Source organism: Muscardinus avellanarius (genome assembly GCF_963383645.1).
Source record: "Muscardinus avellanarius genome assembly, chromosome: 1".
Classification (NCBI taxonomy): domain Eukaryota; kingdom Metazoa; phylum Chordata; class Mammalia; order Rodentia; family Gliridae; genus Muscardinus; species Muscardinus avellanarius.
The window spans coordinates 164,489,999-164,511,765 of NC_137786.1; the positions used below are offsets into that span (position 1 = coordinate 164,489,999).

At 35.6% G+C, this 21,767-nt stretch overlaps 1 protein-coding gene across 3 annotated transcripts in view; it reads right to left on the bottom strand.

Annotated features, from left to right (window-relative positions):
- Window positions 1-4,912: 4,912 nt before the first annotated feature.
- The window catches only part of TMEM135 (transmembrane protein 135), a gene marked incomplete at both ends in the record, with an annotated part of 215,398 nt that continues 198,543 nt past the window's right edge, over window positions 4,913-21,767 (bottom strand). For all 3 annotated transcript variants that reach the window (XM_080714267.1, XM_080714265.1, XM_080714266.1), the window contains 7 exons: window positions 4,913-5,045; window positions 7,771-7,838; window positions 8,578-8,676; window positions 12,151-12,227; window positions 13,242-13,305; window positions 15,120-15,287; window positions 18,515-18,584. In XM_080714267.1, the coding sequence (XP_080570393.1) occupies window positions 4,913-5,045; window positions 7,771-7,838; window positions 8,578-8,676; window positions 12,151-12,227; window positions 13,242-13,305; window positions 15,120-15,287; window positions 18,515-18,584 (679 nt within the window). The remainder of the gene's footprint in view (window positions 5,046-7,770; window positions 7,839-8,577; window positions 8,677-12,150; window positions 12,228-13,241; window positions 13,306-15,119; window positions 15,288-18,514; window positions 18,585-21,767) is intronic.

Here is a 21,767-nt window from a genome sequence, read left to right on the forward strand (position 1 = left end):
GAGCTGCTATACTGTAGGGTAACCACAGAAAATATGACCACAATGGCACTTTGTGGAAACCTGTGTATCTCAAGCCACAAAGGGTTGTGGTGTCTGGTGGAGGTATGTAAAGGGAATCCGTATGTCTGTGGCCTCTGTGCCAAGACCAGGGAACAACTGCCCACAGAATGACAAGATGAGAGTGTTAGGCTGTACTGGGAGGGAAGGGTCTGTGGCACAAAACTCAACAAAAACACAACTGCATGGGGCAAGCTACAGTGGTCTGCAGGCTGGAGAAAGAAATGCAAATGGCACTTGGTTCTCATCATCCTGCTGTTGACATGCTTTGTGTGTCTGTGCTTATTACTGGGATTTTTAGGTCTGCAAGGATAAACAATAAAGTCCAACATATTATCTCACTTAAGACAGATTTGGAGGAGGGACAGATGAAAAGGGAAAAAAAATGAAAAAGAAAAAGAAAAACATAAATTAGTTCTTGCCCTAATGTGCAGCTACAGCATATTACAGAGTCAAACAATGTTGTAGGTTTGTTAAGACACTGTTCTGGATTTAGAGGCCTCCTGTACAGAGAAACAACTCTTTCCCCCTTTGTGCAGCTGTCCAAAGAAAGAGAAGCAATCATAATGCATTATGTGACTTGGCTGAGTATAACGTCCTCCCTAATAAATGCAGGACCACATCAAAAATCACTGTGCCCAGAAATGCTCACTCCATCATTATGAGCCTCCTGATCCCCCCACTGGACCCGCTGGCATCAGAGGTTTCACTGGAGCTCTGGAGTCCCAGGAGCAGAAAGTAACTCCAGCAAGAAGGGCAAGGGGCAATGAAAGCTCAGGAATAAAGGCTCCAAGACCTTTAAGGGATGTAGCCAGTGGTAGAGTGCTTGCCTACTATGACCTGGGCCGTGAGAATGAGAGAGAGCTGGATCAGGGAGGAAAAAAAGGAGGGAGAGGAGAAGACTAGATATGAGTTCTTTCCTTTTATTAAAAGTCACTGGCTTTTCTCAGTGTGAAATAGCCCACAGTCTTATTCACCACAGCTGTATGCTGAAGGCTATTCCCTATCCTGCTACAGGCCCAGGACACACACAGCATCCTGGCTGAGCTCCTGTCCCTCCTCTGCTTTCAGAAGCCACATACTAGTGTCAGTGTTGTTCCTTTAAAGTAATCCTTATCATAAGTACAGAGCTGTCACAAAGTCACGCTGAGCCACAACTTGAAATAAATAATATCACACAACCCTCAAATCCCAGTCACTTCAGTTCCTGACCCTCCTGTCCTTGTTAATTTCACAAAATGAAATGACAGAGCGCTGACAGTGGGGAGCTGTCCCCAGCAGGGAACCTGGTGCAGACCTCTGTGAGGATGGCATCCTCTGTCACACAAAGCCAGACCCACCAAAATTGTTCATTTCTTGTTTATCTTACGTTTTTTCCCCTTGGTCACTCATGTTCAGTCACCTAAATTCTCTATGAAGGAAAATGAGTACTGCGAGGTGCTAGAGCAGATAAATTTTATCAGGTACCTCACCAAGGTCACAGTTCAGAAAGGAATATGTTTGCTATTGTGTGGCAAGGAATGATTTCACTGTTATATCAAATTACTTGCTATTTAGACATATAAAAATAAATCAGAGGTGGAATGCAATTAGTCTCTTGGCTCTTGACTTCTTCAGCTTCCAAGCAACAAGAACCGTGGGTCACAGCTCCCAGTAGACCGTTCCCTAGGACCCTACCAAGAGGATACTCAGCCACCAGCCCAGGAGAAACTGTGAGACAGGCAAGTGGACAAAGATCCCTGAGAGTGAGGGCACTGATTTTCACTATCCATGCACTGGCAGAGGATTTAGAAATAAAGATAGGATAAAATACAAGCAGAAACTTTTTCTTAGCATTATCAACTAATCATATGTTAGCCTAGATATTATCTATAAAGAGATATATATTCAAGTGCAACAAGAAAATATTATGTGACAAATACCCAACATGGTTCCATCAAAAATATATGTTCATTGTAGATTAAAATTATAAAATCTGAAAGCAAAAAATAAAATAATAAAGTTATAGATTAAAAAACAACTGACTAAACAACAGCACATGAAGGCAAAAATAATAAGGTATCAAATGAGTGACAACTATGTTTATATATCAAAAAGTTACAGAATCAAAGATAATTTATAAAAAGGGAAAATAGAGCAAATGAAATTATTTCAGAAATAAGTAGTAAAATAAACAATGAAACTGAAAAAGAAGTAAGAATCATGTGAGACAGTTGGTTATCTTGCAACCTCAGTCTTTACTTGGCTAATACTAGACATAAGAGTTTATTAACACAGGTGATAGCAATGAAATGACCATATCATTACTGCTTCAAATGCACTTTTTTTTTCATTCTACATAAAGATGCTAAGCAGACTAAGGGGCCCATAACTGTTTACTACAATTATTTCTGGTAAAACTTACCTTGGACATGATTTCTTCAGAATTTAAATGAACTTAACAGAAAAAAATTTTTTTGAAATGGAGAAATCTGTTACACTTTATTTATCATGCCAAGAAGTTACCCATCAATACCTGATTAGTTAGAGGTAGAAAAATAACTCATTTTGATTGTCTGTAGAAACATGAAGAAACTTCATGTTTGCTCAAATACACTGTGCAGTCTTTCCTAGAAATCAGACTTCTTGATTCCCTACTGTAATTAGTGAACTATTCATTTAAGCTAAACATTCACTACCATATTCTGTTTCATGATAGTTCAGTTAACATTTTATATAAAATAAAAACATGACAATTTGTTTATATATAATATATATGTATCTTATAGAAACTCACCTTTTTGACCAGCAAAACCATTCTAGCAAATTTAAATATAATATGTTTCTCAATGTTATAATATTTGATGTCAATGATAATAATAACAACAACTTGTGAATTAGAATGTATATTACTTGATAGAAAATTACTATAAATTCTGAACAGGGAAAGTTAGGTGCAAGTAGCAGTGCTTTCTCAATGTTTAATACTTCATGTAAATAAGTAAATGTAGTAACAATCATCATTTTGATTCCAGTGAGTAAAAACTTAAAACTACATTTATTAATCAGTTTTGAAATCTGAAACCAAAATGATCCTTTAACAGCATTGCCAAATGGACATGTTTGCTCTAAAAGTTAATCACAATATAAAATTTTGACCAAATTAAAGTGGTTTTCTCTGTCTTTTTGTTGGGTTGCAATTTGTCATAACAACCAAGGATAAGATTACATAGAAACAGACATATACAAGGCTTGATAAAACTGAATATGGGGGATTAAGTATTTGTAACCTCTAAGTTATAATTCCTGTTGCAACATAAATTCTATTATATAATTTACCATGGCCTAAAAACTTTTTAGCAATGAAATTATATTAAAATATCACTCCTACATATTATATTAACTCTAGACATTGCAACCACTTAAGCCTTTTATTAACTTAGAAAAGTATAACTTTTCCCTGAAAAACTAAAGAGTGATCATATTTCAATCAGTGGTACTGAACTACTTTCATTAGCAGCAGTGACTATATTTTATCACTTCTTTACTCCAGAACATAGATTCCCAAACTTACTGGCTTATCACTTTCTTTTCAGAAAAAAAAAAAAAAAAAAAAAAAAACCCAGCATCTCTCTAGGCACTTCTAATGCCCCCTTATTTTTATTCAATGACTCCCCCATTGAACTAGGGGGCTAATATCCCCCTTATCCTTCCAGAATTCCCTATAAGGACAGTATCACTAACTTTGGGAATCTATGTTGCAGAGAAAACAGGATGAAAATGATTTCTGAACAGGAAGCTGGAGAATATAAATCCAATCAGTGATCAAACAGACTTTTCACCAACCACTGGATTTTTATATTGTTTTTAGTTCTAAAACAGCCACAATTTAGGTGACATAGCTGAGAGGGTACAGAATGTCACACTGTCAGAACTTCTTTTGTTCCATAGAATTTTGATCCCTTCTAAAACAACAGTGGTATATAAACTGAGCTGAGAATTCAATCCTTATAAATGAAAACAAACATACCAGCAGAAGATCTAAACAATTTGTTTTTTAAATATTCAAGTGCAATGCTATTATAAAAGATTAACACATATATTTCAATTACGTAGATGTATCCATTTTCACTTGTTTCTAACCTGCCATTACTAGTATGTGGGTTCACTGGGTTCCTCACAGCCCAGTTGTCATGGAGATGTGGTGTTTTGAGCTAACAAAACAAGAATGGACACCGCGACATTCACCTAAATGGTAGGAGACCCATCTTTGCATCCCTGAAGTAAGAATGGCCACTTTCTCCAATGCACTGCTCCATTCTAAAGCAGCAATGTCTGTAGAGAGTTCCTTCAAAATTATAGCCTTCTACTACTACAGATACCAATTCCGAAGTCAAAAGAAAAAAAAAAAAATCCAGACCAAATCCATGTACCCGTGATCCTTTGAAAATACTAAAATGAGAAATAATCTTAGTTTTAACTAAGAATTATATTGGAATGAACTAAAGATATCTTTAAAGTAATTTTAAGTATACTCTTACTTGTTATTACACTTCTACATAGATTATTCAATATTGTTTGTGGACATAATTTAATCAATAATATATCATAAATGTCAACCTCTACAGCAACCCAGAATCAGGTTCTGGCTACAAAGGAAGCTTAATTATTAAGCAACATCTTCCTAAAAAGCTTCTGTATTTCTGATTGGTAAGAAAAACAAAACAAAACAAAACAAAACAAAACAAAACAATAAAAGCATCTCTTATTGAAATAACACTGAAGTTTGAGCTCCGGCCCCCTTCTTTGCGTTCAACATAACTCTTCAAGATATAATGATGAAACATACAGTCACATTAATAAATTACAGTCATCTTCAAGAAAACTCTATGGGCAACTCTGGTGTTACAACTGTATATCTTGGGTCCAATCTGGGGATGAAATCCTGAAAGTGTTTAGATGCACCAGTATCAAAAACATCAAGGGCTTTTCGGTTCATGACAGCAAATCTGTAAAACAGAGGACAATAAAGAAGTATTTCAGAAGGTTATAAGGTAAAATGATTTACTTTGACTTAGTAAAGTCAAATGGAATAGGAACACATGACTAACACAGCAAAAAACCTAAATTCATTGGCAGATTAGAAATCACATAACTAATTTACTAAGATTCACTATCTAACATTTTATTTAAAGAGGTAATCTCCAGGCCTGCAACCATTAATTATAAGCATTATTTAGAGCCCTTCTAAAATTCTTTCCATTAGAATGTGTCAAATAGAAAATTAGGCTAATTATTATTTTCTGGTTAATGAAATCATTGGAAACTAAATTAGAGACGAATGAACTAGCATTTACCAATGAAACAAAGGTATTAAATGTGATTTCTCTCAAAATTGAGATATTAAAACATATCAAAACATATCCAAATATGCACATATTTAATAACTAAAAAGTAAATAGCATACAGGCTCTCAATTTTTTTAATATGCACAACAGGATAAAAATATACCCTCATGTTATCCATCACCTAATCTAAGAGAGAGAAAATTTTAAAGATACATATTAAGGTAGGCACAGTGGCATACACTTGTAATCCCAAGACTTGGGAGGCTGAGAAAGGAAGATCGCAGGTTTGGGGACAGCCTTAGCTACTTAGTGAGTCCCTCTGCAACTTAGTGAGACCCTGTTTCAAAATAAAGAATAAAAAATAGAGCTGGGGGTGTAGCTTATATGTAGACTGCCCCTGAACTTAATCCTCAGTATGGCAAAATAGGAAAGAATTGGATTCAGGTGATGTATAAGATGGACCTTCTGTGTTTCTGTACCTATTCACAAGCATTTCCTTTCGGAAGAAGATGGCAGAATGAGTTAGTTTTGAATCACTGATTCATTAATATTTCAAGAACCAATAAATATCACTTTCAATTCTTTTCCAAAATAAGGTCCCTTCCAAATTAATCAACTGGTAAAACTCATTAACGTGCACAAAACAAAATGACAAAAAAAGAAACAATAATAAGGGTACAGAGTATCATGGCTAAAAGGAAGGATTCTGAAGCCAGACTGCCTGGCTTATATCCCAGCTCTTTCCTTTGCTAGCTGTGAGACTCTGGCACAATTTCTAACTTCTCTGTGATGCTTTTTTTTGGATATAAAACAATGTTGATGATAGTGCCTACCTTATAAAGCTATTTTAAACACTAAGTACATACATATAATATGTGCAAGGTTTTATTATGCTTAAAACCATTGTCTGGGACATGGTAAACATTATGCAAACATTTGTTATTTTATTAATAATGATACTAATATTAATAGCAGTTCTTATTTAATGAGTGCCTACTAAGTGCTAAGCAGTACTAGAAATATCCTAATTTTCCTACAACCATACAACATATGTGCTGTGGTTTGGATGTGGTTTGTCTCCCAAATGTTCATGTACTGGAACCCTAGTTCTAGAGTAACAGTGTTGAGGTCAGTGACAGAACCTTTAAGATGTGGGACTAGTAGAAGATGATTAAGTCATGAGGGCTCCACTTTCATGAATGTCTTACAAAGTAGAGTGGGTCCTGTAGGGGTGGCTTAGTTCCTGCAGAGTAGGCTGGTATGAAGCAAGGCCATATTATGTGACTGTGCTTCTCTCCCATGCTGTGATATGGCCTGAAAGCCCTTACTGGAATGCCAGCACCATACTATAATCACGAACCAAATAAACTTTTCTGTATATATTACCTAGCATCAGGTAATCTGTTATAGCAACACAAAACAGATTAAGACAGTATGTAATACTGTTTCATTACAGAGCGAAAGAAACTTAGGCTCATGAGGGCAAATAAGATTCTCACAGAGAAATCACTGAAAGAATCAAACTTAAATCGATCTTACTTCAAAGCCCATGCTCTTTCCATTATGTCAGGCCGTCTCCCAAAGGAGAAGGAGAAAGAGGAGGAGGAAGAGGAGGAAGAGGAGGAAGGGGAGGAAGAGGAGGGGGAGGAAGAGGAGGGGGAGGAAGAGGAGGAAGAGGAAGAGGAAGAGGAAGAGGAGGAGAAGCAGGAGGAGGAGAAGGAGGAAGAAGAAAAAGAGAGAAAGAAGAGAAGGAGGAAGAGGATGAAAAGATTTTTAATACTAGACAAAGGATGGTTATTTTTCTAAAACTGAAATCAATTAATTATGTAGAAATACACCATTTTAACAAATCTACATAATATTTTCAATCAAAAAGAAGAGAGCAAATATTGAAAAGGGTAGGGTTAAGTATCTTTATGGAGCTATTAATTAATAGTTAGCAAATTAACAAGATTAATCCAGATATTTAAAATATCTAAAACATTATGAGGAAACTGGTAAAAATAATTTTCCTCAGTATTTCTTATTAAGTTGGTTATATTTGATTTACATATAAATGCCTATTTTATCACTGAAAAAATTATTACTTTAAGGTGACAAAAAATTAGAGTATTTTTATGAAATTGCTCTTTTATTTTTCTGTGGTATTGGGGATTAAACCCAGGGGCATTCTATCTCCAAGCTATACCTCCAGCCCTATTTTATTTTTTAATGTGGAAACAAGGTTTTGGTAAGTTGGTGCGAGCCTCACTGAGTTGCTGAGGCTGGCTTTGAACCTGAAATCCTCCTGTCTCAGCTACCCAAGTACTGCATGACAGGCATGAGCCACAAAACCCGGCTAACATTGCTCTTTCTTTATAAGCATGTAGTTATCTTGGTCACTTACCTGCCTTTGGTGAGCCTCAAAAGGAACTTCCAATAAGATGGTCGCAAGTTCTGAACTTCCATGACAGCCTAAAATTATTCAATTTGAGATTTCTTTTAATAAATACACACATTATCTGAAGTTTTAGGAGCAGTTTTTATCTCTCTATTGCTTATTTAATTTTAAAATGATAGTAATGATGATATAATAAAAAGATGTACTTAAGGTTTAAGTCAAGAATCTTTGTAAATGTGCCTTCAAATAAAAGGGTTTTTGAAATAAAAATTGAGTGAATTGAGTACCCCGTAGATTTTAATGCGTTTATCAACCTGGCAGCATTCCTGTGAGAAAGAACAAATAAAAGCTCTCCCAAAAAAACTTTGTAACAGGCCCTAAACCATTAACATCAACAATGATGATTATAGAATTTAAAGAGATTAAGCAATGCTTCTGTTAAACTAGTTCTCCCCTGAGTAATGTCTGGGAAATGCCATCCCTCATATTTATGCCCATGGTATTTTTTCTTGAAGAAAGATAATTAAATTGAGGCATTATATCTGCATGGTCCTGGAGTGAGGATTTATGTATAGATTACACTCTCTTTAAACCTAAAAAGTGGTCTTCTCATAAAACACGGTCTAGTTCATGGAGTTAACATGTTTAATGGTCTGAAACATATATGCTATCTTGCTAAAAATACAAAAAAAGTAAAAAAGTATAAAATGTAACGTTATGTATGCAGGTTTTTACCCCCCTCCCCCCCACACACTGGCTTAATGTAAATTAGAAACAGAAATTTCTATTTCTCATTTTAAAAGTTATACTTACAGCATGGAAACAAATTGCTGTAGAGATGGAATAGATAATAGTATCTGCATGAGGAAAATAGGGAACCTTCCCTGCTTCAATGCCTTTGAAATACATTGTCTGCAAAGCAAGCAAAAGGTAGGAGTTATCAAAACATGAAACAGCATTAACAATATGAAGAGTTCACTCCTAACTTAATACAATGCTCTGCCCTTCTGAGCCCTGACACTCCCTGCAGAGCTCCTACCACACTCATCTTCCATGACAATGGCAAGTGGCAGCCCTTCCCTTTCCTTCACTCCTTCACTCTCAGCCTCAGCTTCAAGCATTAATACTGTTCTGTGAAGTCCAAGCATTTCATTTCTACTGCCTTTATGTAATCTATTCTTTGATACTTTTTTTTTTTAAATGTTCAAGTCCTCCCATCCTTGGTAAACCTGCTCATTCTTTTCCCACTCTATGCCAGGCACAATGTTAGGAGCAAGGACTTTAAAAATTAACAAAACATAAGCATAAAAGATACCACTAATGCACTCAAGTAAGAGTTCTAAGAGAACTAGAATTACATATTTTATATTCTTTGGCTCCTTAAAGGAAGGAGCAGCTACTCATTCTGGGCCAAAAGACCAAGGAGAAATTCAGGAAAAAAAATTTTTTTTGAGTGGTGTTTCTCCAACAATCTACAATGCAGAACCATTTTTCCCCGTTCAACTTAAAATTATCATGGATTAACATACTTATAATACAATGGAATAAAATGATTACTAGAATTATTAGGAAAATAAATTTAAAAATACAGAATTTAATTTAAAAATTTTAAAATACATAATCCTGTATTTTTAATACAGAATTTTCACTATGAGATTCAAAATACAACGTGACTCTGTCAAACTGTTATAAAAGTTCTCTAGTGTTGCCAGGTGTTGTGGCTCATGACTGTAATCTCAGAAACTCAGGAGGCTGAAGCAGGAGGATCACAAGTGTGATGCCAGTCCCAGCAACTCAGCAAGACTCTATTTAAAAAAAAAAAATGGAAAAAGTTGAGGATATAGTTCAGTGTTAAAGCATCCCTGCATTGTATCCTCAGCACAACAAAAGAAAAAAAGAAAAAGTTCTCCAATGCTTACTTGCTTACTCTCAATTACTGTATTGATCTTGCAATGGAATCGTAATAAACAGTTTATAAACCAGCACTAATTTCTGACCACACTTTTGGAGTGCCACCTTATAAAATACAGAGGATCAACAATGATGAAGAAACCAGGGATTAAAAAGCAGGCATGAAAATACAGCTCATCTGTATACAAAGACCCGCCAGAAAATTCATATGGCTAGAACAAGGGAAACTACATGGAAATGGGAAAGCTAATGTAAAACTAGTAATAAAAGTAGAAAGCAGGCCAAGAGAAAGTGGTTTACATAGAATGGAGGAAGGTTCAAGAAGAGTGATCCACAAAATAAAGAACACAAAAAGGATGAGAACTAAAAGTTACCAGTAGGTGCCAAGGACCTCCTCTTTATCTCTGAATAGCCTTCATTTTACCCTATCTGCTAAGTAAAATTTGCCTTTTTCAAGTTACACCCCAAATGCTTTGCCATAAAAACAAAAAGAACAAAAAACCTCCTAGGGTACATAAATACTATCATTATTAAAGACAAAGCAACAATGGAAAGGATGAGGTGAATACATTATGTATGTATACTAAGGAGCAAATACACATAGTGTATATTAGGGATTAGAATATATAGAAACTGTATGATATGCATAAAGTTACAATTGAAGAACCATGACAGTTGTGACTCCATTTTGTTATAAGGCCCCTGGCTACAATAGATAAAATGCTTAAGCTGATGTGGTCATTATGGGCCAATCCCCTTGCATCAAATCACCCTGCTTAAAATCACCCAATCATGTAATTACTAAGTTGGAATTCCCCCACCCCTACCCTAACATAAATAAAAGCTTTGTCTAACTGCTGCTGGGGGCTCTTTGCATAGAGGTCTGAGAGTCTGAGCTTAAGCCGAATAAAGGCTCTTTGCTTTTGCATATAGTGACTGTCTCCCTAGTGGTCTTTGGGGACTTCTTGAACTGGGCGTTATAACAATCTACTTAGAAAGCAAAACAAGATAAACGATCATATACTGGCTTCAGAAAATAATGTAACAAAATATTATAAGATAACAGACATATTGTATTATAATATATTCATGTTGAAGAACATGTAATTCAGAGATGGTAGAAAGTCACCAAAAAATGCTAAGTGGAACAGTTCTAGTATTCAGTGTAATAGTAGAACTGTTACACTGTAGAAAGTTCCATAAAACTAATGCCCTAAACCTTTAACAAATAAATTATAGGGAGTATAAACAAAAAAAAGGAGGAGATAAAAGCAAAAGAAGGACAGAGGATAATTATCATCATAAATTAAAAGATACCTTTTTATCTTGATTCAAATAAAGAGATTGTAGAAAGATATTTATAAAAATCAAGGAAAACGAACTGGTTGTTGTGGTGGTGCATGCCTGTAATCCCAGTACTTGGGAGGCTGAGACAAAAGGGTCACAGGTTTTAGATCAGCCTCAGCAAGTTGGCAAGACCTTGTTCAAAATAAAAAATAAAAAGAGCTGGGGTGTAGCTTGGAGGTAGAATGACTCTTGTCCAATCCCCAGTATCCCCCCAAAAAAAGTCAATGAAGATTAAAAATTCTAATTGGATATGTGATTATATTAAGGACTACTCAGTTATGGAGTTATTTATTTATTTATTTTTGTGGTACTGGGGATTGAACCCAGGGGCATTCTACCTCTGAGGTCCACCTCCAAGATTAATTTTTTATTCTTCATTTTGCAAAAGATCTCACTAAGTTGCAGAGGGCCTCACAAATTGCTGAGGTTGGCCGAAAACTCAAGATCCAATCCTCCTGTCTCAGCCGCCCAAATACTGGGATTACGACCATGAGTCACCATATCCGGCTGTTACTGAGTATTTTTCTCTCTTTTTTTTTGGGGGGGGGGGGTGGTGCTGGGGTTTCTGGAAACCCTTCTACCTCCGGGCTACACTCCCAGACCTACTTTTATGTTTTTATTTGGAAACAGGGTCTCTTAAACCAGCAAGGCTGGCTTCGAACCTGCGTGATCCTCCTGTCTCCATCTCCCAAGCGCAGGGATTACAAGCATGTGCCACCACGCCCGGCTGTTACTGAGTATTTTAAAAATGTACAATTGTGGTATTTTGATTATACTTTGGCGGTAGTGTTTATTTATTTTTTAAGAATCTTTTTTCTTGAATTATTTGTAGATGAAATAATATAATGTTTTGGATTTAAAATAATTCAGATAAAAGAATATTAGCCAAATGCTAATAATTATTACATGATGGATACAGGAGGGTTAATTATGTTATGCTTTCCACATTTGCATATACTTGAAAATAACACACATGTAAAAATATTTTTAAAACCCAGAAATTTTTTTTTGTAAATACTTTTATAAAACTAGAATTTGTTTTTGTAGTGGGGATAAACATTTTCTGCTAAACCGTTAGGCGCTAAAAAAAAGTTTGGGAAATATTTATGCATAAAATATTTTGCTTACCTCTACCAACTTGGAAGCTAAGTACATGGAAATTGTTGTGCTTTTATAAAACATCATTGATATACCTGCCAAAAATCCTAAAACAAAAAAAAAAGAACTGATGAGATTACAAAGTATTTGTTATTAAGTCATCAGAAATACCACTTTACTTGTACAGTGAGGAATCTCCTTACAGCACTGCTTCTTCTTACAACACAATCAAGAACAGTAACACACCTAATGGCATTAAAAGGGAGTGAGTTCTAAATATCACATATTTTTACATTAAAAATTTCTGATTTTAGGTGGGAATATTTATTTATCTACTCTTTCAACAGCTCAAATTATTTTTAGTGCCATGGTCACACTTCTCTATATAGCACTGACTTCAGTCTATAAATAGAAAACTGGGGCAGGGTATGTGTGTGAAATACCAATAGGACTAACTATTACTTATAAATATCTGATAATTAACTTGCTTAACTTAAGATATATATGTATATATACATACACAACTTTAGAAAACAATCTTTAGTTTTTGTTTTTATTAAATGATAAAAGTTATTTTTAAAAGGGCACCAAACACTGTCTGAATGTATGCCATTTTCAATATGACCCACATAAAACTTTTTAAAAATTAAAAAATAAATGTGGGAAAAATTATTAAAATATGTCATTTCCCAATAGTAAAAACAGAACTTTTAAAGAACTCTACCTGAACTTCCATTAGTGATATAAAATATTTTAAATATTTATGTTCTTTTCTGACACATTCTCTAAGATTTCTGGCCTTTAGCAGGGCAAATATCCAAGTCACTACACTGCCAACTCAAAATACCAAATGGTAGCTGGGTGTGGTGGGCACGGTTGTAATCCCCACGCTTGGGAGGTGGAGACAGGAGGATCGCACAGGTTTGAAGCCAGCCTTGCTGGCTTAAGAGACCCTGTTTCTACATAAAAAAGTATAAAATAGGTCTGGGAGTGTAGCCCATGGGAGTGTGGCTGAAGGTAGAAGGGCTTCCAAGAACCCCAGTACCACTAAAAAAACAAACAAACAAAAAAAAAAACAAATGGTAAGATGTTTTTATATATTTTTTTAATTAATGCTTTACCAGCTATAATAGCATGTAGTTCATCATCCAGGTTTCTAATCCAGCGCAAGAAGCAACTAGTACCCTGTATTAGGGAAAAAATATGATTTTAATTATTTTATTTCCATAACAAAATGCATGAAATAACAAAAATACTTGTCAATAAGTGATTCACTAGAGGACCCTAAAGACAAATTGGTGAACTTATATAAGTCAGACTGAATACATGTTTGGGAATATTATGATTAAGAATCTGCTATATAAAGTGATTGCTCTGAATAATCTCTATTAAGAAATTATATTTCAGTTTTTTATTGGACTGGCTTTCCAAAATCTATAAATTTGTCATTTGCTTAAATGTACTATGCTGGGGAAAATGTCATATCTGATCTCATAAGGAAAAAAAATAACTAGATAAGCTAAAAATACGTCAGGTCAGAATTTAGTAATTTTTAATAGAGAAAGTGAAACAGAGACCTTTTCCAAACAGAAAAAAAGCTGAGAAAATTTATCACCAGCAAACCTGAGCTACCAGAAGCAGTAGTTTTTCAGGCAGAAGGACTCATTACTGGATAAAAAATTAGATCCATAAAAATAAGTGAAGAGCTATGAAAATAGGAAAATAAAAATAAACATATATAATAGCCAGGTGTGGTGGCCTACGCTTGTAATCCCAGCATTTTGGGGAGGCTGAGACAGGAGCATCTGGGTTTGCAAACAGCCTCAGCTACTACTTAGTGAGGCCCTTTGCAACTCAGTGAGACCATATTTCAAAATAAAGAATAAAAATAAGGCTGGTGATGTAGCTTGGAGGCAGAATGTCCCTGGGTTCCATCCCCAGTAGCGAAAAAGAAAAAAAAAAAAAAACCTTAAAAGACATGTTTTTCTTAATTGCTCTAAAATTGAATTGTCTAAAAAAAGTTCAGCCAATTATGGCCCACTCGCCAAATCTGGCCTGTAAGATGGGTACGTATGGTTCAGGAGTTAAAGTTCTTTTGTTTGTTTTGGTGTGGTGTAGTATAATTATATACTGCAGTGAGATTCAAAGTGTGATACTCATATATGCACGCGTCACTTGGTTTGCTTCCCTTTTGACCTTGTCCTGTTCCTCTCTCCCTTCTCATGCATGCTAATGAAATCAAGTGATACACTTATATTCAAACTCAATAGTATTTAAACTGTTTCCATCCCCAGCTTCCTTTTTCTCCTCCTATCTTCCCTCACCAATCCTCTTCCCCTCTTCTGATGACCTCTCGCCTCATTTTCCTGGGGTCCCTTTTCTTCCCTATTTCCTCTCTAGCTTTCACATCTAAGTGGACAGACACATCTGACTTTTGACTTTCTGACTGGCTCATCTCAGCATGATATTCTCTAGTCTGTTCATTTTTCCTGCAAACGACATACTTTTGCTCATCTATATGACTGAGCAAAACTCCAAGGTGGATATGTACCATATTTTCTTTATCCATTCATCTGATAACAGACACCTAGGTTGGTTCCATACCTTGCTAATGTGAATAGTGCTACTTGCTATGTTATCCATGCTAGCCTCCAACTCCTGGGTTCAAACAATTCTCCTGCCTCAGCAGAAAAAACAGAGACCAGCCATATTATCATTCTGACACTAGAAATGCCAGAAAATTCATATTTTCTCAGAGTTCTGTATTTTGAAAAAAGATTCTTTAAGAATCTTAACATGTCTACATATATAAGCATATTAAGTAACATTTTAAGAGAAAAATTTCTCCAACCTGAATTCTCAATATATATGTGGTATCAAGATATTTATGAATATGCCAAGGAAGCATTGAATAAAATGATAGTTGAATTAGGCCATATTTCAATGAAACAATGGCCAAGTTATCTCTCATTTTTTATTTCCTCTTCTGAAAACCTTACCTTGTATATACTGACAAAAGAGCCAAGAAACGCCCCAAGCTGAAAGTTTTCTTTATTGTAGAACAGAGAGAGCAGCCGGGATGGTTGTGTAAACAGATGCCTAAATGCAGAGGGAATTCGAAGACAGCACTGGATCAAGTATCCCACACTAAACATTCTGATGAAACCCTAGAAAAATTGGAAGGAAATTCTAATTTATAGCCAATTAAGTTTGATAGAATGTAAATTTCAACCTCTCAGAAGCAAAGCTCCAAAATATTTAATACAAGGTTATATCAAAGCCAAATTAAAATATCTTTCAACTTAAACCCTCAATAATTTTTTAAACATTTACCCTAAAAATAGAAAACACTGGAGTGAATATACTTTAATTTTTAAAGACTAAAAGTCTCATAAGCACTCGCCAAGCTTGCCTACATACCAAAATTCCATTTCCTGACATTTTGTTGATAATAATCAAGATTTTTAGTCTCTAAGATACAAATGAGTTTTTTAAACAAAAGCACTAAAACTCCCAGAAATAGTGAGACTCTCATCAACCCAGTGAGAGCCTATTTCAAAATAAAAAACATAAAATAGGACTGGGTGCATAGCTCAGAGGTTGAATGGTCCCAGGTAAAATCCCCAGTAACTTACACAAACACACACACACACACACACACACAAAGTGAGTTGAGGAGAATGTAATGTATATGAATATTTCCTCAAAGATATGATTTAACAGGTGGTGTAACTACTTCCATAGAGTAATATGATGTACTGCCAAAAATATTTACTAAATTTGTGGCATAAATTCCTCACTCATAAGTCTTCAAATAGTTTTACATTCATGGATATAATATTGTAATTTATATATAAATTACTAAGCTTATAATACGAGACCATATTTAAAAGAACCACTAAGATGGGCATGGTGGTGCATGCTTGTAATCCCCGTGCTTGGGAGGCTGAGACAAGAGGACTGCACAGGTTCGAAGCCAGCGTCAGCTACTTAGTGAGGCTCTCAGTGACTTAGTGAGACCCTGTTTCCAAAAAAAGTATAAAAAATAGGTCTGGGGGTATATCCCGGAAGTAAAAACGCCCCTGGATTCCATCCCCAGTACCGCAAAAAAAAAAAAAAAAAAAAAAGAACTACTAGATTTTTTTTTCATAGCCTGATAATTCTCACTTATTTTCTCAAAAAAGTTTAATATCTTAATATCACTTTTCTCCTGTCCTAAATTTCTCAAATACCTCTGATTTAATCAGGATACTTCTCTTGGTTCTCCTCTTGAATTCTCCCTTTGAACTATGATCATAGTTCATAGTTGGAAGGTATATGCCTTTAGGAGCTAGCAGATTCTGAGATTAATAATAACTCATTCTTCTTCTTCTTCTTCTTCTTCTTCTTCTTCTTCTTCTTCTTCTTCTTCTTCTTCTTCTTCTTCTTCTTCTTCTTTCTCTCTCTCTCTCTCTCTCTCTCTCTCTCTCTCTCTCTCTCTCTCTCTTCTCTCTCTCTCTCTGTCTCTCTCCCTTTTCCTCCCATCCTCTCTTTTTTTATTGCCACTTATAAAGTAAAGCAGGGAATCAAATTTGGAAAGATACAAGAAACCCCAGCAAAACTGAAAATACACTCTCTTGCTTTTATATACATGGTGATGCCTGGGGATTATGAAGGCAAGTATGGGCTGAGCCAACGTCACTGGCAGGACTGGGCAGGCGTTTAAAGTTCATTAGCACTGACACTGGGCAGACAATTCCTCCTTTCTAAAGGGATTGTTTTGGAGGATGTTGTATAACTCAGCTTTTCTCAATCAGCAAATGTGTAGAAATTAGAGTTGGTAAGAAAGAACATTAACTTCTAGAAGCATCAGAGCTATTACAGCACCATTCAGAACTAAGAAACTTGTAGCAGATGGTACCACCTGTGCCAGACTAACTACAGGGAAATTAACTTCCCAGACTTGGAGGTGGCTGGAGAGGGGATAGGGGGAGGGCAGGCTGGGGCAGAGATTCATATCCCACCATTACACAAGCATCTTAGGAACATGAAATTTATGCCAGTGGACACAGCAGCAACCATAGACATGTTCCAGCTAGCTCAATGCCTTAGAAAAAATTTAATAGAGTTTAAGTCCAAAACCAAATACCACCATGCCGGCTAATACTCAGTTTATACACCGTGTCTCATGTATATGCACTGACCTAGCCAGCACATCCTATCCTATTCTAAGATGCACTTAATTTTATTTTTATTATTTTAGGTATTGAGGATGAAACACAGGGGCATTCTACCTCCAAGCTACACCCCCAGTCCTATTTTTTATTTTTTTATTTTTGAAACAAGGTCTCACTGAGTTGCAAAGGGCCTAAGTAGTAACTGAGGCTGCCCAGGAACTGTGATCCTCCTGTCTCAGCCTCCCAATGCTGGGATGAAAAGCCTGCACCACCATGCCCAGCTAGGATGCACTTCTAATGAGGATACATTACAAATTTTAATGACTTTTCCTCTTTTGTTACCTCATTATCTCTTTTACTTAATAGGTTTAAGTTTTATTATATTGTTTAGTGGGAGTACTAGAAATTGAATCCAGGGATATTTTGCCTCTGAGCTATAATTAGAGCTTTTTAAATTAATTTTTATCTATTTAATTATTTATTTATTTTATTTTAAGACAAGGTCTTGCTAAGTTGCTGAGGCTGGTGGCAAACTTGTGATCCTCCTGTCTCAGCCTCTCAAGTACTATGATTAAAGTAGTATTATCACCACACCTAGCTAAAATAATTTAAAATTTTTTTGAATAGAGGTAGTGAATATTAAAAACTAAATTATTATCTATTCTCAGATATTTTGGGGGGATACTGGAGTTGGAACCCAGGGGCACCCAGCCCCATCTTGTTTGTGTGTGTGTGTGTGTGTGTGTGTGTGTGTGTGTGTGTGGTACTGGGGGTGGAACTCTGAGACTTTCTACCTCCAGGCTATACTTCCAGACCTATTTTATATTTTAATTGGAAACAGAGTCTCATTTAGTTGCTTAGAGAGCTTCACTAAGTAGCTGAGGCTGGCTTTGAACCTGTGCGATCCTCCTGTCTCAGCCTTCCAAGTGCTGGGATTACAAGGGTGTGCCACCATGCCTGGCCCAGCCCTATCTTTTATTTTTTATTTTGAAATAGGGTCTCACTAATACCTGAGGCTAGCCATGAATTTACAATCTTCCTGTCTCAGCCTCCCAAGTCCTGAGATTACAAGTATGCAACACCAAACCCAGCTAGTTTCTCAGAGGCTTCTTACTTGTCAATATAAAAAATGATGGCAATTATTGTCAACTTTTCCATTATTTTGAAACGATTTAATAAATGAATTATTTCTACATATATCCCTATTTTTTAAAAAGTAGATACATTCATATACTTACTTTAATGCAATATGAAATGCAATTATCCTCATAGTGTTTACAACATCTATGCCTTGGTCCATGCTTGCATCTGAAATTAGACAACAACAAAACCCACTAATTATAATTAAAATATGTGTATGTGTATGCCTACTTGAAGAAGTATGTGTGTGTGTTTGTGTAGATTTGTTTAATTTTCTAACTGAAAAAGGAGAAAACATTATCATTTAGCCTAAATGTGTGCAATTTTGATTTTTAGTGTATATAGAAGCAAGAATATAAATTTTTGTTTTTCTGTTGTTGCTGCTTACCATTTGACACATTGTATAAAATATGTGACTGTAGTCAAAATTCTTGAATGTGGAACAGAAAAACCACATTTTAAGTATTTCTGACTTAAATATGATAAACATGTATATATTATCTATGTACACTGCCAAATTTTTAAATCACTTATTGCAGAGTATAGCAGTAATAAATCAGCCGTGAAGCCAGCACTTGGGCAAGTCATAATGAGAATGTGCTCAGGTTACAGGAGTTTATACTTAATTATATTTGAGAGAAAACATCTGGAAAAGAAACATGATACAGTAACAGAATTCAAAATTCAGTTTTAAAAAATAAAGAAATAGAAATCATGTGATTATTCAAAAGGAGGTTATCTGATTTAATTGTAAGTCACTAAACCCTCTAGTGTTAAATATTAACATTTCTGTTAAGAGAACTACTGTTCAAGACACACTCATTTTAGTCATTCAGTGTGCTAACTCCAGGGCTGCTTATTTGCTCTTGGCATTAAAAAAAAAAAAAAAAAAAAAGTAGACTATCTAGCATGTGTCTATCTTTCTCCCTTTGTCTCTGAAGGGTTCATGTTCCCAAATAAGCAGTCCATATAATTTCTTTCCTTCCTTCCTTCCTTTCCTTCCTTCCTTCTTTCTTTTTTTCTTTCTTTTTTTTTTTTTTTTGCAGTACCAGGGATTAAACCCAGGGGTATTCTACCTCTATCTACACCCAAGCCCTATTTTTTATTCTTTATTTTGAAACAGGGCTTCACTAGTTGCAGAGGGTCTCACTGGATTGCTGAGACTGACTGCAAAACGATGATCCTCCGTTCCCAGTGTCCCAAATACTAGGATTACAAGCATGCGCCACCACACCTGGCTAGTCCTTAAAATTTCTCTCAGACTGATTATTTTCATGGTTGGAACACATAAACAATTTCCCGTTTATAACAAAAATGTGTAAGCCGGGTGTGGTGGCACACACTTGTAATCCCAACATTCGGGAGGCTGAGACTAGAGGACCACGGTTCGTGGACAGCCTAAGCTACTTAGTGAGGCCCTCTGTAACTCAGTGAGACCCAGTTTCAAAATAAAGAATAAAAAATAGGGCAGGAGGTGTAGCTTGGAGGTCAAATGCCCCTGGGTTCCACCCCCCGACCTTAAAAAAAAAAAAATGTGTAGAGCAAAGTTCTACCCCTGCATTTTTCTAATCTTATTTGTAAACTGATTAGCAAGACCTTTTTAGAAATCCAATCTGCACTGTAGCTGGACTATATGGGAAGCCTTTCCCAGACAAGGCAAATGCAACATATATCATGCAGACTTAAGCCCTTATGTCATTAGAGTGATATGATCTATATGGACATGTGAAACTGTCCAGTGATTAAAGGTAAAGGTGTGAAAAGAGATGAATTGGAGGATTGCCTCATGCAAATCATCACTCATCATAATTTCTAAGTGTCCTCTTAAAAGACATTTCAGTTTTTGCTATCAGAACTATGCAGAAATTGTTAAACTCTCTTTGCTGGTGAAGTTAAATCCCGTTATCAACTGCACTGTCATTTGATCTTACCCTAGCCGCTTATTATTAATAATTAGATATACAATGTCCTCTGCAGAGTTCATATATTAATGTTCATGGCTGACAAAGTTATGAGGTTATAATCTCATCAATGGATAAATGCAATCTGATGGATTTTCTGGGCAGTAACGCAGGCAGGTGGGGTGTGACTAGGAAGGTGGGTCACTGGGGGCATGGCCTGAAGGACTGTGCTTTTGTGTCTGAGTCCTCTTGCCTGCTTGCTCACTCTGGTTTCCAGCCTCCATGATATGAGAACAGAGCCCTTTCTCTCTCCCTCTTGCTGCTTCCTGCTGACACGCCCTCAGGTTCACATGGACTGAAACTCTGAGACCTCAAAAAAATTGTGAGCAAATAAAATTTTCCTTCCTCTAAGTTGTGTGGTCAGTTATCCAGAATCAATGAGAATGTTGACACTTATAAAATGCCTTCCCAAGTCCTGGGCTGTTTATCTCACATATTATTCACATTGCTTCTATATTATTCTGTATCTGCTTTCATCCCAGAGAACAACTGAGGATACTCTTAACAAATTCTGCTATAATTCAATCAGTTCTGATACCCATGGCATCATTCACCCAAGTAATTTATTATCTGCATTCTCTTCTGATTTTTGTTAAAATTATTTCCATTAAAGAGGATCCTCTTTGCATGTCTCCATTAAGATAATTCATATCTTTAAGCTTACTTATTAAAAAGTTCACTATAACAATGTCATTTACTCTTATTTCTTTTTCTTTTTCATCTATTTTCTAGGTAGTATGTATGCTAAAATGAAGACAAAAATCTTAAAATTCAGTAAAAACCTAAGTACTCACTCAGGGCTCACACACTCTATTATATGTGTTATTTCACTTATTCTTCATTAACAATTGTTAAGAGAGACTATTAGCCCAGTTAACAGATAAGGACTTTGAGATGCACAGTAGTTAAATCACTTACCCAAAGTTGCAAAGATGACAGAAGCAAAATGAGAGTGAACAATAAGTTTTCTGATTTCTTTAGGGCTTTATATTTCTGTGATGTATCCCTTCACTTTCAATAGTGCCTACTCCCTCTGCCCTCTCTAAAATATCACTACTATGATGACTTTTAATGGCTGATGTTCCAATTTTAAGCCATTATATTTACTTTATTAAGTGTCTACTTTGGAAATACAAATAATGTATGAAATATAAAGATTTTTTTCTTTGTATAATAACCAAGAAATGATTTCTTATTTCAGTCTAAAAGCCCTGAGAATGCTCACTCTTACAAAATATCCATTACTTAATGGCTGCTTATTATTCCTGTATTTTCTTGAACCACTCTCAGGAACTTGTCTTTCTCTTTTCATAGTTGGCACATTCAATTAGTGCATATTAATCTGTTTCCTGAAGTTCCCCATTATAAACATCTATAACTCTCCCCAGTT